The 17,740-nt window shown below is 39.2% G+C and overlaps 2 protein-coding genes across 6 annotated transcripts in view; one reads left to right on the top strand and one right to left on the bottom strand.

Annotated features, from left to right (window-relative positions):
* Positions 1–134: 134 nt before the first annotated feature.
* On the top strand, positions 135–17,186 carry PRG4 (proteoglycan 4). Of its 4 annotated transcripts, XM_044267300.1 has the most exons (13): positions 135–213; positions 793–891; positions 3,641–3,763; positions 5,033–5,152; positions 7,826–7,972; positions 8,561–8,680; positions 10,135–12,558; positions 13,191–13,268; positions 14,127–14,263; positions 14,746–14,902; positions 15,372–15,569; positions 16,031–16,156; positions 16,992–17,186. In XM_044267300.1, the coding sequence occupies exons 1-13, from the start codon at positions 210–212 to the stop codon at positions 17,087–17,089; spliced, it is 3,831 nt and encodes a 1,276-aa protein (XP_044123235.1). In that variant the 5' UTR covers positions 135–209; the 3' UTR covers positions 17,090–17,186. The 4 variants fall into 4 exon arrangements, with proteins under 4 accessions (XP_044123235.1, XP_044123236.1, XP_044123237.1 ...); XM_044267301.1 differs by lacking the exon at positions 3,641–3,763 and having other exon boundaries at positions 136–213; XM_044267302.1 differs by lacking the exons at positions 7,826–7,972; positions 8,561–8,680 and having other exon boundaries at positions 137–213.
* Positions 17,137–17,740, bottom strand: part of TPR (translocated promoter region, nuclear basket protein) — a 65,428-nt gene continuing 64,824 nt past the window's right edge. For both annotated transcript variants that reach the window (XM_044267299.1, XM_044267298.1), the window contains exon 51: positions 17,137–17,336. In XM_044267299.1, the coding sequence (XP_044123234.1) occupies positions 17,281–17,336 (56 nt within the window). In that variant the 3' untranslated portion in view covers positions 17,137–17,280. The remainder of the gene's footprint in view (positions 17,337–17,740) is intronic.

Consider the following 17,740-nt stretch of genomic DNA (forward strand, 5'->3'; position numbering starts at 1 on the left):
TTGTAGTAGTCATTTTTCTTAATGGAAGTGTTTTCCAGATGTTGCCTAAGTCTAGCTGTCTGGGCCCTCTTCCAACAAATGAGGAAAGTTTGATTTCATAGGTTGTCACTGTTGATTCTGTCTAACCTTTGGACTAATTGGTTCATCCCAATTTATTTGCACTGATATATAAGACTTCCAGGACACTGGAAAAACTCATTATTGCTTTTATGGGTAAGTGTCAAAGTTAACTTGCTTCATGGAATTAAATGTGTTTTCAATTCAATAGGGATACGCTTTAGTCAAGGAGTTTGAAAAAGGTTTATAAGGATAGGAGTAGGAAAGTTTGAAAAGGACCACAGCTCGGCAGTACACCTGTTGGAAGCTCACAGATTTGAATGGAGAGTTAAGGGAAAGTTGGAATGGTAACTTCTGTGTTTGTCAAATTACATTTTACTGAAGCTGGTTCTTTTTTTTCCCAAGCTGGGATTTAAACCTTGCACTGTAAGTATATGCTGTAATTTAAATAGTGTTGAAATCAGGCTGTTTTCCATTTGGGGGGATTCAAAAGTATTAAAGTGGTCGATAACATGATTGAGATGGTGACTTAATGATTTTTTTCTGCATAAGATTAAATCTAATGGCTAAATATTTGTGATAGAATAAAGGCTGATCATTTTTAAAAGTCTTGTTTCAAGAGTGGGATGGTTTTATCATTAAATCTCCTTTTAAAAATTATTGACAGTAAGTAACACAGACATAAACTAGTGGTGAGACTCAAGAGCAGTTTTGATACTTTTCTTTTCTTTTCAGTGAGGGCTCGGTACCTGGAAACAGCCATGGAGTGGAAAATACTTCCCATATACTTGCTGCTACTTTCTGTTTTCTTGATTCAGCAAGTTTCTTCTCAAGGTACCTTAACCATCAAAGAGATGTTTATTTAACAGCTGCTGCTAATCATTCTGTTTTGACCATTATGACAACAAAAGAAATAGATTTCTAAAGACATGTATTTGTTTGCGCTTAATGTACAATTTTAAAATTATGTGAAGTAGATGTTGTATATTTATAAGCATTTTGGAATTCTCACATTTTTCTGATGTCTTATGAAATCTTTCAAGTTTTGAGTTTTCCTGTAGAATAATTTTTGTGCTCCTTATTTTTATGGTTCTTCCAAAATTTCAACAAAACACAGACACAGGATACACCTATGCTAGTGTGATAAAGTATCATGAGATGAACTGAAAAGAACAGTGTTGAGATAACATGTAATTTTCACTTCCATGTATGATAAATTTAACTAGTCTTTTATATCACATAAATTATTGATGATTTATCATGGCATCACATATCACATATAGCACGTATAACTAGGTATCATGTAACAATAAATATTTACAAAGTTTCAAATGGCCTTGTATTAATCTTGAAAGTTCTGTCTTTCTTACAAGGACTAGTCATCCAGATATGAACTTACACTCGCATATATGTTATCTTATATATTATGACATTGAACTACTCAGTCTTTCAAAAACACTCAGTCCTGGATGAACAGTCCTTCCTACTCATTTTTGAGAAAGTGAAGATAAATTCAATGCAGTCACCTTAGCCCAAGTCTCTAAAATGCAATCAAAGTTGATGAGAGACAATAATACCAAGCATTGGATTTTTGTTTCCTTTTTATTTTTTTCCTTTGGTAAGCAAAACAGGAGAAAAGAAAAATCAAGGTGCAGGATTATTATGGTGAAATTATATTTATAAAATAGACACTTCCAGGAAAATAGTTAAAATTCCCACCAGCCTAAGCACGAGAGATAACTGCCTGCCATGGACATAGTTTCAGAATCACTTAGATAAGATGGAAAAACACATGAAAGCAGACGTGACTATTTAATAAGGAACGATGCCCACCATGTATCTCTAGATACCTCTGCTCTCTCGTGATGTATTATTAGGCTCACAACACTGAGAACATTTCCTAAGCTACCTTTCCTCTGTAGTAAGATCAGTTGTTCTCTAAAATGCTTTTACTTTCCTCTAAATGAGTGAATTTAAAATTAATTAAAATTAACAACAATAAAAGGAGGACAGTCATTTAATCTATGAAAATAATTGCACTTCTTATAAAGGTAACTGATGTCCTATTTCAGAAATCTGCTAACTACAAAAGGATAGCCTTTAATGTTGTGTTTGTTGTCTGCTTGTCTTGCCTTCTCAACCTCTTCTCATTCTTTTTCCTTTATATATATAATATATGTATTTATATACATACACTATATATGCATTGTATCGTGCACATATGTATGCAAAAAGTTGTGAAGGTTGTCCTAACATTTACTATTTTCTTTGTACACAAAGACTTAAACTTCCCCGGACTCATTATTTTGAGATTTCTCCAGTGTGGTTCAGCTTCCCCGTATGGCTTTAGGATCAGTGCACCTGACGGTTTCCATTCCAGAGATGGATTCCATTGTTACATTTTTGTGGTTATTGTCTCAGGAAGGTGTTTTCCAAGTGCTTCTTTTTTTTTCTTCTTTTTTTTTTTTAAGATTATATTTATTCATTTGACAGACAGAGATCGCAAGTAGGCAGAGAGACCGGCAGAGAGAGAGGAAGGGAAGCAGGTTCCCTGCTGAGCAGAGAGCCCCATGTGGGGCTCCATCCCAGGACCCTGAGATCATGACCTGAGCCGAAGACAGAGGCTTTAACCCACTGAGCCACCCAGGCGCCCCTTCCAAGTGATTCTTAAAAACACATTTGAGGATCATTACACTTTTGTTTGTATTTTCATTTTGTTTTACCCAGAATAACTTTGACCTTTATACTCAAGCCCAGGTGCTAATTGAAGTTAACCTCTTTTGTACTAGCTGTAGTTGTGGCCGGAAGCATGTGACTTCCTCAGCATTTAAAGAAAGCATAACTGCTTTCTTTGTTCTCAGGAACAAAAAGAAGAGGAAGCCTAGGGAAGTTGTTGCTGGCTTGCTCAGCTTGCTTTAAACTCAACAGGAGAGATGAGAGACAATGTGATTGGGTGGACAAAGTGTGGGCTTTAGAATCAGAGATTTTAGAGTTCAGATTCTAGGTGACCATATAGTGTACTCTCCAAATCAGGACACTTCTGAGAGTGAAAGAGTTCAGTATGAATAATTAATAGGTATTAATTGACCTGTAATACATATATCCTAGAAGTCTTAACTGAGTGTCCCGCTGGTTATTAAAGCCTCTGTGTTTCAGCTTCCTTATCTCTCAAAAGGGGCTACTAATACTCTCCTGGTAACATTTTCATAAACATGAGAGAGAACATATGACTTAGTGCCCAGCACAGAGAGGCTGAATAAAGGTCAACTAGTCCCCCTCTGTGGCTGCCTCAGGAGAGCCGTAGCTGCCCCCATTTCCCCCAGGAATGTCACCCACTTTTTGCAAAACTGTTAACTTTGCCTAATTTTCAAAAGTGTATTTACCTTCCTACTCAGTGAAGCATAAAGTACCACGATCATCAGTGATCAGGCTAAGGTCCTGTGGACCCATTGCTACCCATCATTCCCGACCTTTTCCAATGGATAAAACTCTCCCTCGCCAAGTGGCTTTATCCCCCTCATGAGGTCTCTTCCTTCCGGGGACGCGGTTTGGCCATGTTTACGCTAGTGTTGTGTAATTTTAGATTTACCGAGCTGTGCAGGGAGATGTGGGGAAGGGTATTCTAGAGACGCCACCTGCAACTGTGATTATAACTGCCAACACTACATGGAGTGCTGCCCTGACTTCAAGAAAGTCTGCACCCTGGGTAAGTCCCGACAGCTAGTGTCTCCCCCATCTCTCCACACCGTTCCGGGCGTCCCCTCGCACCCCCTTGCTGCGCTGTTTCCACACTCTTGTGCTTCTTTTTGCTCCAGTGCCTTTCCCTTCCTCGCATCCATGTTGCAGTGTGCTGTTCCTAAGGATGGTATCAAAGGTTGTGCCTCCCGGGGGGGCCGGGGGGGGGCCGGGGAGGGGAGCCTGAAAGTCCGTCAGGTGCATAAGGTTGTTGACTAGTCCCAAGCAAAATGTCTTCTTTTAAATAGAGAATTCTGTGACTCTGGAGTCATTAAGTAGATAGCGGTGAGTAATTACTCACTACCAATCAGAGATGTAATAGCTTGGGGTTGGGGTTCTTCAAGAGTTTCATCAAAAGAATCCATGCATATAAAATAAGCTTATCTACTGTTGGACTTTTTGATAGGAGAATGTTCTAGAGTACCTGAAAAAGGGCGCTTTAAATATGAAGCATGCGTGTTTCATGGGGAATTTCAGTTAGAACCCAAAGGCTCTGAATTGTAAAGTACGAGTGGTATCTCCCTTGAACACATTTTGGATCATTTTTTTTCAACACAGGGACGTTTCATCTCCAACTTTTGAAAATTGCAATAAAGTGGTTCAGAGTTACATTCATTTTAGAATTTGCACATGAAGTTGATAAATATATTGCTGTACAGTTATGTGTCCTATAAGGTACCCATTTCAAAGAGGTCTTGGTAAGAGTGTTTCTAGCCAAGATTTGTTTTGACATGAGCAGGTATAATTCATGCCATGGAATTAGGCTGAAATCTTCCCACTCTACGCCTTGCTCAGTTTGTCAGATAAAAGTCTCTGCATTTTATAAATGATTTTTGAGCCTAAACAGGGACTCATCTACGTTAACCCAGCTCTTTGGGATATTGTTGTGAGGTTCGAAAGTTCCTTTAATAAACATCTATTACAGAGCGGTGGTGCGAGGTGGAGGGTGGAAGGTTTCCATGTGAAGGGCTCCCACCTTCCCATTGTGCATATGTGAAATGACTGAGACAGCACTGGGGTGTCTCTTGGAGCCTTGGAGGGCAAGTAAAGCTTCTCTGAGTCATCATATTCCTTTCTTGACTTCTCTACTCGGAAAACCACCTGTTTTCCAAATTCCAAATGAAAGACTCAGAAATACACTTCTGGAACTCTAGTCGGCTCTCAGGTGCGAAATGGTGATCAGAACGTGGGGTTGGCCGCACAATCAGTAATCTGTAATGTTTTGTTTTGCTCTGGGTAGAGCTTTCCTGTAAAGGCCGCTGCTTCGAGTCCTTCGCAAGAGGGAGGGAGTGTGACTGTGACTCAGATTGTAAGACGTATGGCAAGTGCTGTCCTGATTATGAGAATTTTTGTGGAAAAGGTAAGCCTCATGGTGCCAACCCGCGTCTCTCTGCATCTCTCTATGCCGCAAACCTGCACACCTGCTTTAGTGTCGCTGATCATGTCTAATGTGCACTCCACCTAGGGACTTGCTTTTACTAACAGCCATTTCGTTTTAATTTTGCTTCACCAAGAATGAATTAAAGAAGGAAAATCTCTTCCAACAGCACTGCCTGGCTCCGCCAGGCTCCGGGAGAGCCAGAGATGACTGGCTAAGGAACAGAGAGGTTAGGGGCCGAGTGGACGTGCTTTTTCCTCCAGTGTGGTCCCATTTCACGTGAAGTCAATGGTAACAAGCTCACTCAGGGACTTCTTGTCTCATCCTAATGGTGCTGACCCCACAAAGTCAGTGGTGCTTTGAGCTAGTTGTATTTTGGCTTTTGAGAGTATATTGAATATATATTGAATAGTGTATATTGACAGAACGACACTTTCAGTTTCTCTCTAAACTAGTTAGTTTAGGAGTTAAAGACATTAAATTTATAGGCAAATTTATAGGCAAACCTATCAAGTTGTTAACCTTCTGTTGTACGTGTCTTCTCATCTCTGAAGTCCATTGTCATCTCTGTATAGATCCTCCTGTGTGATAGAGTCAATAAAAAGGGATATTGTTCCATTTTAAAATCCTCTTCTCTGGTTCTAGGTTCTAAAGGAATACTCTGAGAGTATAACAAAACTCTTCAGAGTTTCCCCCAAAATTAAATAAATAAATAAAAATACAAAAAACCCCACGGAAAACCAAATTCCTTTCTTTTACCAAATGTTTGCTCTTAAATTCTCCTTTAAAACAATATTTGTGGAGGTAAAGGTGAAAATAAGCATTGCTTGCATAATATCATTTTATTTAAACAAGGCTGTACATCCTGCTTCTTTTGTACAGTGGAGAAATAGGGTAAAAAACTGTTAATCAGCATAGTTGAGGGTTATTTCTTAACTGTTCACTGTTTTCATTGGACTGCATTCCAGAAATGATGGAGACTACACCCATATAATCAAAAACTCGGAGCACAGAGTTCCTGCAGCTCTCAGATGGATCTCACGATGAAGGATACATATTTGCTCAGTGCCCTGATAATTGTTTTGGCTGCAAGACAAAAAAACTAAGACTTTATTTTGGGCAGAGGATGGGTGGGGAGGGAGGATAGTTAGAGAGTGATGGAGCATTGCAAGGAAATGTTAATAAAGACAATGCTTTATGCCACCAGGTGGTGGGTCAGATTACCTGAGGCTTATGTGCGACAGAAAAATTGATGAAGGTCATGCTTCATTTACAGAATTCACAAAGACAGGGTTTCCACTGAAAAGGATGGAACCACCCAGAGCTTCACTACTTCATTTTTTTTTTTTAAAAGAGTTTATTTATTTATTTGACAGAGAGAGAGAGAGAGAGATCACAAGTAGGCAGAGAGGCAGGTAGAGAAAGAGGGGAAAGCAGGCTCCCAGCCGAGTAGAGATCCAGACGTGGGGCTCGATCCCAGGACCCTGAGATCATGACCTGAGCCGAAGGCACCCCACTACTTCATTTTTTTAAAAATAGCAACTAAACTATCTTACCAGTCACCCCTTAGTTGTTTCAGGTTTGCTATAGATACTGTTTATAGGCATCTATGCATCCCCAAATTTTAACTTTTCAAGAAGTGAAGAAATGTAGGTGAGTCCAAGAGGTTGTTTGGCTCAAGATCACTAGCTAGTCTGGCAGAACTGATTCTCAAATTGAGCTCTTCGGTGGGGGGAGGCAGAGGAAGGAGTGTGGTCGTCAGCTCCTGGAGATTGCATTGGTCAGATTTCCTAGGGGACGTTTGGCAAGAGCAGTGGGATTTATCAGGACTCTGTACTCAAAGCGTTCCCACTATTCTCTGCTTTCTTATCTTTCAGAAGTCCTTCTCCTTTTCTTCTGGTTCCTAAGAATCAAAACATGTCCCATGCCTTCTCTTCTACGGGAGAGAAAAGGTTTCAAAGATGCACTCCAAACCATTGACGGTTGTTTAACTTGGGGAAGGGCCACAGATTTTGAGAAAGGCATAATGTGAAGGTGTGAACTTTTTTCAAGAGTAACTATTCATGTAGATCTTTTGTAATTAAAAAAAAAAAAAGGTGAATTGGCATCCTTTGATTTAAATGAATATGAAAACAGGACAAATGTAATTATTATATTCCTCTTCCTGAGAGCACAAATACCTGCTGTTCGCAAGCAGTTATTACTTCCATCAACACAAAAACTGGCCTAAGAGATGGAACTGAGAGAGTCAAGTATGTTTTAGGCCAGGAAATCCCTTCAGAAATCGTAATCAGAATAAGCATCTCAATTTGCAGACAAGAAAATGAAGTTCAAGAGGGAGTTAGCTCATTTGTTCAAGGTCACAAGAGTTGCACCCTGCAGGTCTAAGACTGGAATTCAGGTTTTCTGACCCTTTCTGAGCCTTTGCACCTTGTCATAACTTATAACAATTTCAGAACCAATATTTTCTAGCAGTGCATCTTTAGAATTCATCGCTTTGGAGTAACTAGTGTTAGGCTAAGAGCCTGCCTACGCTGGTTTTCACCAGCATTGATTCTTGAAGCCAGGAAGCCAGGTGCATCCGCGCCTTCCACAGTTAAGAGTTGCTGACGAATGTCAACAGGATGTTAATCCACCTGTCTTGCTTGGCCTCAGTGCATAATGCCCCATCACCATCTTCAAAGACTGCACCTCCACCTGCGGGAGCATCTCAAACCATCAAATCAACAACCAAACGTTCACCCAAAGCACCAAACAAGAAGAAGACTAAGAAAGTGATAGAGTCAGAGGAAATAACAGAAGGTAGGAAGATGGCAGATGTCATGAAAGGTTTTGAGAGGGACTGAGCTGTAGGTGGACTACTTTTTTTATAAGACTCTTCATTCCCTTATTCTTAAGGGAATCATGCGAGTCATGAAGGGCTCATTACACTTCTTAAAATGTGTTTTTAAGTCAAAGTTTAAGCCAAATTATAAGCCCTCAGCTGTTTATTTTTCTTGAACCAAATTATAAACCATCAGCTATTTATTTTTCTTATAACTGAACCCAGCATGGGTGTAGGTTAAAAAAATCAGAAGAAACACAGCTCACTGGGGGGGAAAAAAAAAAAATCCCAGGTGATTTTCTGCAGAATAATTAGATTCTGTGAGAGCGGGGAAAGTTGAGAGAAAGTAAAATAGTTATATTACTAGTATCTACGATGAGTTTAGCTACCTTACTTTTTAACTGACAAAAGAAGAGTTGATCATATTACTGATAAAAGCAAAACAGGGAGGTTTGTAACTCAGTCAACATTATTTCTTGCTGTATTTGGACTGGCGGTTTTCTTTTCTTTTTTTTTTTTGCTTTAAATTACAGTTGGTGTGATCAACCTTTTTATTTGATTTATAGAACATTCTGTTTCTGAAAATCAAGAGTCTTCCTCCTCTTCCTCTTCCTCTTCAACTATTCGGAAAATCAAGTCTTCCAAAAATTCAGCTGCTAATAAAGAATTAAAGAAGAAACCCAAAGGTTTGAGCATTGATAAAGATCAAAGACTATATCAATGCCATATTAGTAATAGTTACCTAAAGGCAATGTGTGTTGGAACAATGATTTGAGGACATTTCAGTACTTGGGGCATGTATAAATTTGTAAAAAATTATTGTAGAAGATACTAATGAGAACTTCCTATAGGAAACTAGTGCAAAGCAGCTAAGAAACCGTTCTTTAAACAAAGGATAAGAAGATGCTAGAGCGGCAGCTCTGGAACCACAGATGACACCAGAGATGTTCGGTTTTGGGTTTTGAGTTTAATTCCTGTCCCCCTGATCCATTTTTCTTTCTTCTTCTCTCTCCTTGTTCCTAATGTTATTTTTCCTTATTTTGCAAACATTTATATGCTGCTTTAAGTGCTTTAGAATATTAATCCATTAAAGTCTCATATTAATCTCTGGGAAAGCCAATATTATTATCCACATTTTACAGTTCCTTTTTATTATTTTTCGAATTAAATTATGTGTCATTCTGGCTGATTTTTTTTTTATTTTTTTTTTTTAGAGAATGTACTACAGATTAGGCTATTACCTTCTGAAAAGAGATTCCCTTTGTTCTGCTTTTCATTATTTCCTGAAATTCTAAAATATATTCTCTTTCTCCAGGAAAATACTGAATTTTGGATACTGGAGTTTTGAAGAACTCTATTTCCTGGGTGGTTATTTCCTCTGAAGCCTTTTCTTTGGCTAAATACCCAAATACATAGTCTTTGAATCATCCAAAGAGTCTTGCACACCACAGAAGTGCAGTCCATGTTTGCTAAATGGAACTCATCTCAGTGATGAGCTCATGATACGCTCTTTGGACTCTGAAATTCACCTGTGGGGCAGCTGCTGTGAGAAATCCTGTTTAACAGGATTTGCTGCCATGGCATCCTAATCTCTTCTCTGTATCCCCTGGTGGGCTGCTGAATTTAGGTGTGCCCAGGAAAGAGAGCCACTAACAACCATGTGTGTGGACACAGAGCTCAGTAGGGACCATGGGAGTGATTGGAGCAGATCCCTGGGGTGTAGTTGGAGAGGCCTCTGAGGCAACTGGTGCGGTAATTTACAAGATGTTGGAACTAGGTTTCCAGGGGGTGGACGGGTCACTGAGCAATGTGAAGAGGAGTGGAGAAAGTGAGGGGCAAAGAGCATTCATATAGAGATGACTTAGTGTAGCTGATCATGTTGGTAATTTCCAAGTTGCCACTTGTTTCTCTCCATTAATTGTACAGACTTTAACTTGTGCTTTTCACCCCTTCTCATTAATTCCCCAAAATAGCCCAATCAGATTAAGTTCAGTAGTCACCATTGTAAAATAAATTAATAGACGTATTATAGGTTAGCAGTTTGCTTGGGATACACAGCTAGTTGATAAGGATGAGATCTTTAGGTCACTATTAAAAAGAAAACTACTCAAAAATAAAAGATGTGTATATTTTTTTCTAGTAACAGATGACAAGAAGGAAAAAACTCCTAAAAAGAAACCTACCCCAGAACCACCAGTTGTAAATGAAGCTGGAAGCGGACTGGATAGCGGGGACCTCAAGCTCACCCCAACTCCTGACACTCCTACTACCCAAAGCCATAAAGTTACCACATCTCCCAAGATTACAACAGGCAAACCAATAAGTCCTAAACCCAGTCGTCCACCTAGTTCTGATCCACCCAAAGAGACACCTTCAAAACCTAATAAAGAGACAATAGCTGAAACTAAAGAGATTTCTTTAACAAAAAAAGAGACTTCAAGTGGAACAAAAGAGAAGACTGTTTCAACTAAAGAGACACGAAGTGCAGAGAAAACACCTGCTGAAGATATTGTACCCACATCCAAAGCTCCTGTTAAATCTACACCCAAAGCTGAAACTACAACCAAATCCCCTGTTCCCACCACCACCACGGAGCCTACACCCACTACCACCAAGGAGCCTGAACCCACTACCATCAAGGAGCCCACACCCACCACCCCTAAGAAGCCTGCACCCACCACTCTTAAGGAGCCTGAACCCACCACCACCGAGGAGCCTGAACCCACCACCCCTAAGAAGCCTGCACCTACCCCTCCTAAGGAGCCTGCACCCACCACCACCAAAGAACCTGTACCTTCTACCCCCAAGGAGCCTGTACCCACAGCCCCCAAGGAGCCTGAACCCACCACCACCAAGGAACCTGAACCCACCACCACCAAGGAGCCAACACCCACCACCCCTAAGAAGCCTGCACCTATCACTCCTAAGGAGCCTGCACCCACTACCACCAAGGAGCCTGAACCTACCACCACCAAGGAGCCAACACCCACCACCTCTAAGAAGCCTGCACCTACCCCTCCTAAGGAGCCTGCACCCACCACCACCAAAGAACCTGTACCTTCTACCCCCAAGGAGCCTGTACCCACAGCCCCCAAGGAGCCTGTACCCACTACCACCAAGGAGCCTGAACCTACCACCACCAAGAAGCCAACACCCACTACCCCCAAGGAGCCTGTACCCACTACCACCAAGGAGCCTGCACCCACCACCCCCAAGGAGCCTACACCCACTACCACCAAAGAGCCTGCACCCACCACTCTCAAGGAGCCTGTACCCACTACCACCAAGGAGCCTGCACCCACCACCACCAAGGAGCCTGAACCTACCACCACCAAGAAGCCAACACCCACTACCCCTAAGGAGCCTGCAACCACAGCCCCCAAGGAGCCTGCACCAACAGTCCCCAAGGAGCCTGCACCCACTACCACCAAAGAGCCTGCACCCACCACGCCCAAGGAGCCTACAACTACCACTCCTAAGGAGCCTGCACCCACAGCTCCCAAGGAATCTGGACCCACCACCACCAAGGAGCCAACACCCACCACCTCTAAGAAGCCTGCACCTACCACTCCTAAGGAGCCTGCACCCACGGTCCCCAAAGAACTTGCACCCACCACCCCCAAGAAGCCTGCACCCACTGCCCCCAAAGAGCCTGCACCCACCACGCCCAAGGAGCCTGCACCCACCACCCCCAAGAAGCCTGCTCCAGCTCTTCTTGAGACACCTGCTCCAACCACCTCAGAGGCCTCTACTACAACCACCACCATGGAGCCTCCTACTACTCCCAAGAACCCTGCTGAATCAACGCCTGCAGAACCCACACCAAAGCCTCCTGAGAACAGTCCCAAGGAACCTGTTGTACCTGTAACCAAGGCTCCTGAAGTGACCAAACCTGAAATGACAACACCTAAAGACAAAACAGAAAAAGACACACGTACAAAACCTGAAATTACAAGTGCTGTACCTAAGATTACAACCCAAGAGACAGGAATTCCAACAGAAGAGACCACTGAGTCCCAAACAAGTACAACCACACAAGTAACTCCTATCACATTGTCCAAAAGTACTCCTAGAGCAACAACTCCTGCACCCAAAGAAATGACTACAACAAAAAAGACAACTACAATGGAAGAGACTGTGAATAAACCTGAAGAAACCACAGCTGTGCCCAAAGATACAACCACGAAAGCTGAAGTGTCAACTTCCAAACCCCGAAAGCCAACCAAAGCACCAAAAAGGCCTACTTCTACCAAAAAGCCAAAAACAGTACCGAAAGGGAGAAAACCAAAGACTACAGCAACTCCCCCAAAGATGACTACATTGACAATGCCGACATTACACCCTACCTCTTCAGAGGAAGCCATGCTCCAAACTACCACCAGCCCCAACCAGGGACTTAACTCAGAAATAGTTGAAGTAAATCCAAATAAAGATGCAGATATTGCTAGAGAAAAACCTCACATGATCCCCAGGCCCCCTGCGTTAACCCCTATATTGATCCCAGGTACTGGTACCTTGGTGAGAGGATCCAATCAAGACATCGCCATCAATCCCATGCTTTCAGGTAAAAAACATCAGTTATGTCCAGTTTTAAAACTGGTAATGTTAAATTTATCTGGGCCAGAATACCCTGAGTTAGTATCTCGCTATTGATATGTATTACCTTGCAGGGTTTTACAGCTTCTCCGTAGGTAAGCAGAGGAGTAATCACCGTAAGATTATTTGGTCTTTGAAAAATTGAATAATAAGGAATTTAGTGCATTTGTGTCTATATGCAGAGATGGTGTACAGAATGTCAAAAAAATTTAGTTGGGAGCGTATTCTTATAAGAGTACAATGCAAGGCAAAAGTCTGCAACATTTTTCTCTTTTCCACACCAATTCCAAAGGGCAATCAGAACTGAAAAATGAAGTTTTGTGTTGGGATCAAACATCTAGTAATTATCTAATTTACATAAAGACCAGGTAACCTTGCCCATTCCAATTTTTATATTTTACTTTTTGAATAATATCACCTTTAAGTAAAACAATTAAGCATGGCTCTTCTTTTTCGTTTCTGAAATATGCACACCTCCTTACTAGCCCTTTCAAAAGCTTAGGAAAATGTGAACAGAGGAAACAGCCCTGTGGGAGGATTTTAAAAGAACATAAACTCTTTTCTCATTTTCTTTTGTATCGGCTTAATCTTTTGTTTTAGATGAGACGAATTTATGCAATGGTAAGCCAGTAGATGGACTGACTACTTTGCGCAATGGAACATTGGTTGCATTTCGAGGTGAGCTATGCACATATTTTTTCTTCTGCCCATCATTTTATTCTTGGCATTTATGAGAACCAAAGGAGGGCAGAAGCTTGGGTTGAGTGTTCTGGAGGGAAACCTGATTGATGAACTTAACTCACACAGTATTTTGGAACGTGAAAGTAATTACCAAAATACAGGATTAACAGAATTAAACACATTAGAGTAACAAATATAACAGCTTGAACTGATACTATTAAATTTTTGCTTTCTATTAGTAATTAAAAGGTAGTTCAAATTTTAATTTCATATCAAATGACATGATATCCAGGTTTGTATTTGTATTCCCTGCTTTACGTTATATGAAAATAACAACTTGATTGCAACGTGTTCAAAAGTGCTACATCTTGTGGGAACCTAACAGGAGAACAGCATTTACTTCATGTTGCTTCTCTGCTGGTCCAGTCCTCTTATATTTAGATTAAATCTGAAAGGAAACAAATCATACACTAGCATGATAGAGGCCAAAGAGATTTTAGTAGTCACTGAATTATAACTTAATTCTAAAAGATAAAGAAATGGAGATAAGTGCCTTTCTGTAACTCACAAAGACAGAAGGATCTTTCTAGAGAAACTGGAAAACTAAAATATTTCAAAGGCTATAATGAACTTCATTATACCTGAGACCTGAGAAATATCTACTCTCAGAAATGTTCAAATACTAACTTCTGTACTAATCCTCACAGTGTTGACTAAACTTGTCATATAATGTGTTTTAACACACTCTTTTTTTTAAAATGATGAACTAATTAACAATTTTTCATTCTGGTTTCTTTTGGGATAAGTTATAGTATTCATTCAGTTTGGAGGCTGATCTACCACTTTCAATTTTAGGTCATTATTTCTGGATGCTGAGTCCATTTAATCCACCATCTCCACCTCGTAAAATTACTGAAGTTTGGGGTATTCCTTCTCCCATTGATACTGTTTTTACTCGATGCAACTGTGAAGGAAAAACTTTCTTCTTTAAGGTAAGAAATCAGCTGAGAGAGATCGGCAACTAGCTATTCCTTATCTTAAGAGCATAAATTAGCTTAACCTCCACTTCAGAAGGGTCTTCGTTTTTTTGTTTTTTTTTTTTAAAGATTTTATTTATTTGACAGAGAGAGAGAGATCACAAGTAGGCAGAGAGGCAGGAAGAGAGGGAGGGGGAAGCAGGCTCCCCGCTGAACAGAGAGCCTGATGTGGGGTTCGATCCCAGGACACTAAGATCATGACCTGAGCCGAAGGCAGAGGCCCCAACCCACTGAGCCACCCAGGCTCCCCAGGTATTCATATCTTATTAAACTATTCGATCATCAAAATTAATAAAAAACTAACAATTGGGTAACATCAAAGACCAATTTATTCACTTAACAAAGTTAAAACTTTCTCCCTATATTTACATTTAAGAATGAATCCCTAACTTTTCTATTCAAAGATGTTAACACTATTTCCTCTGTTAAATCAACAGGATTCCCAATACTGGCGTTTCACCAATGATAGAAAAGATCCCGGGTACCCCAAACAAATTGTAAAAGGATTTGGAGGACTAAATGGAAAAATAGTGGCAGCTCTCTCAATAGCTAAACACAAGGACAGACCTGAATCTGTGTATTTTTTCAAGAGAGGTATGTTTACAATAACTGACAAAATTACAAAACTTCTAAGTACTGATTTGCCTGAGAAATTTTATTCAGTATTTTCATTTATTAAGGAGTTTACTGTCAAAAGATCTTTAATGGCTATAATCAAATTGTTTTCAATGAAAAAACTGAGGACAGTAAAATATATTCAGAGCTCTCAGCATGCAAATTCCAGTTTCACCTGAATTTTCAGGTCATTATATAAAGGTCATCATTTACTTTCAAACAAAGTTAAATAAAAAATTATGCAATTTGTTGGTTTTATTCATTCAACAAGTTCTTTAGCATTTAGCAATTATTTTATGATACCCTTGACTATTAGCCATTATTAATGTCTGGACATACTTTATGACAAACACTGACCATTTCCTCTACCTTGTAAAAGCTCTTTTCCACTTTTCTGGGGGATTAAGCTTAATTTTCTCATCACATGTGATTTTCTACTACATAATAGGTGGCGGTGTTCAGCAGTATATTTATAAACAGGAGCCCATCAGAAAGTGCCCTGGAAGAAGGCCTGCTATCAATTATCCAGTGTATGGAGAAACAACACAGGTTAGGAGACGTCGCTTTGAACGTGCCATAGGACCTTCTCAAACACACACCATCAGAATTCACTATTCACCCATCAGAGTCTCTTATCAAGAAAAAGGTAATGTTTCTTCCTGCGTTAAAAATTATTACACATGAAATAGACGTCATCTCACAGAATGAAGCTTATTGAATATAAATAGTGATTAAATAGCCCCAATAATTTAAAACTTAGTGATTCAAAACATCAGTTTGCCTCAGTGAATGACCAGATCAATATGTACATATTGTTTTTTTGTGAGTAAAGAATGCAATTTATTCAGGTTTGTTATTTGTAATAAATGCATTTATCAAATACCTCTTACGTAGAACATCATATACAAATCTACAAACCTCAGCAGAGTTCTAACAGGTAGGTATTTGTACCATGTCAGAGGGGGCAGAAACTGAGGCACCTAAGTTAAATAAGTCACCCAATGTAGCAGAGCTATTCAGTGGGATTCAAACCCAGATCTGTCCGATTCTTATGGCTGCTCTTCTCTACAGCACAATCCATTTAGTCTGGTATCTTTAAATCTACAGGTTTCCTCCATAATGAAGTTAAAATGAGTTTACAGTGGAGAGGATTTCCAAATGTGGTTACTTCAGCTATAGCACTGCCTAACATCAGAAGACCTGATGGCTATGATTACTACGCCTTTTCTAGGAGTAAGTTATTAAGCAACTTCTTAGCTTCTTAAAGATGTGCTCTAATCTCTAAAACATGAATATAACTAAATCAAAAACAACTGTTCAATGGTGACTAAAGGTGAGAAATTAAACTATAATACGTATTCCAATTGCTCTGAAGAAGACAGAATTTAGATTTTCACTTCACTTTTAGTTAAATTGAATGGGCTGTGATTCAATTCTGCATTATCCTTCATGAGATTAAAGCCTATTATGATAATTCATCCAATTATTTGAGTAAAACTGCTACTAAAACAATATTTTACATTACCTGTGGCATTTAATGAAGGTCTTGGGTGCCACAAAATACTATTTGAATCATTTCACAAGTCCTGAAGATCACAAAGAAGTTTTTAACAAACCAACTGTTTTAATTAATAAAAATTAAATTATGTTACTTGGGGCACTTTTCTTTGAACAAAAACTCAGAAATCTAAGTTATTCTACTTAAAGGATAAAACTCAAGTAAATTATTGTTTTTTAGACTTAGTTTTTCTGAAACTCTTAGGCTGAAAAAGGAGAGTTGAACCTAATTTTATAGAAAGCTGGTGACAGGTCAATCTGTCAAAGCAATTGTTTTTGTTTTTGTCAGAAAGTTTATATTAATTAATACAAATATTTCTGATATTAAAATGACTGTACTCAAAGACAGTGTCTTTGAGTACAATAATCAACACAAACTATCTTTGAATACAATAATCTTTGTAGATTATCTACAAACTATCTTTGAGTACAATAATCAACACAAACTTTTTTTTAAAGTTCAGGTGTTTTGTTTTCCTTTTAATTAAAAAATGATTTCTCTTCTACTTAGATCAATACTATAACGTCGATGAACCCAGTAGAACAGCAAGAGTCATTACCACTCGTTCTGGGCGGAGCTTATCCAATGTTTGGTACAACTGTCCTTAGACCCATGGGCAAAGGAAGAGTCAACTAATTAAATGAAGAATGAAAAATTTTGACATTGAAATACATTTTATTAATAAAGAATGTTGAGAGAAGCATACCAATTTAAATACAAAATGTTTTTAATCTCGACAATCATTACACTAAAACAGGCTTGAGAATCTTATTCACAATTATTACAGTTTACAGGACATTTAATTAATATTTCCTCTATTTATTCCTCCTCTCCCTCCCATTGCATGGCTCACACCTATAAGAGAAAAAAATAACCAAACTGAATGCATCTTTGAAGAAGTTACCTTAAAACTGGAGTATTCACTTACCCTAGGTCACTATAAAAATTGCTTTCAATATCAAATATCTAGATATATAGATATAAAACTGTGTTAGACATTTCACACATCTTCAGTTGAAAATTATTACAATTAGATTAATAGTTTCATGGCATGAATACAATCTCTAAGGGTTACATCAGAAAACATGGGGATATTAAAATTTTTAATTTTTTTGAACTAGTTAAAGTCACAAAGCTTTACTCTGTTGTGTAAAAAGTATAACAACAGGCAGGGATTTAACAAATAACTGTCTAGCACTGCAACACTTCAGCTTCTCCAAATCTTATTTTGAATTCAAGGAAGAAATGAATAAATATGA

This window comes from Neovison vison, chromosome 10, assembly GCF_020171115.1.
Source record: "Neovison vison isolate M4711 chromosome 10, ASM_NN_V1, whole genome shotgun sequence".
In the NCBI taxonomy this organism is placed as follows: domain Eukaryota; kingdom Metazoa; phylum Chordata; class Mammalia; order Carnivora; family Mustelidae; genus Neogale; species Neogale vison.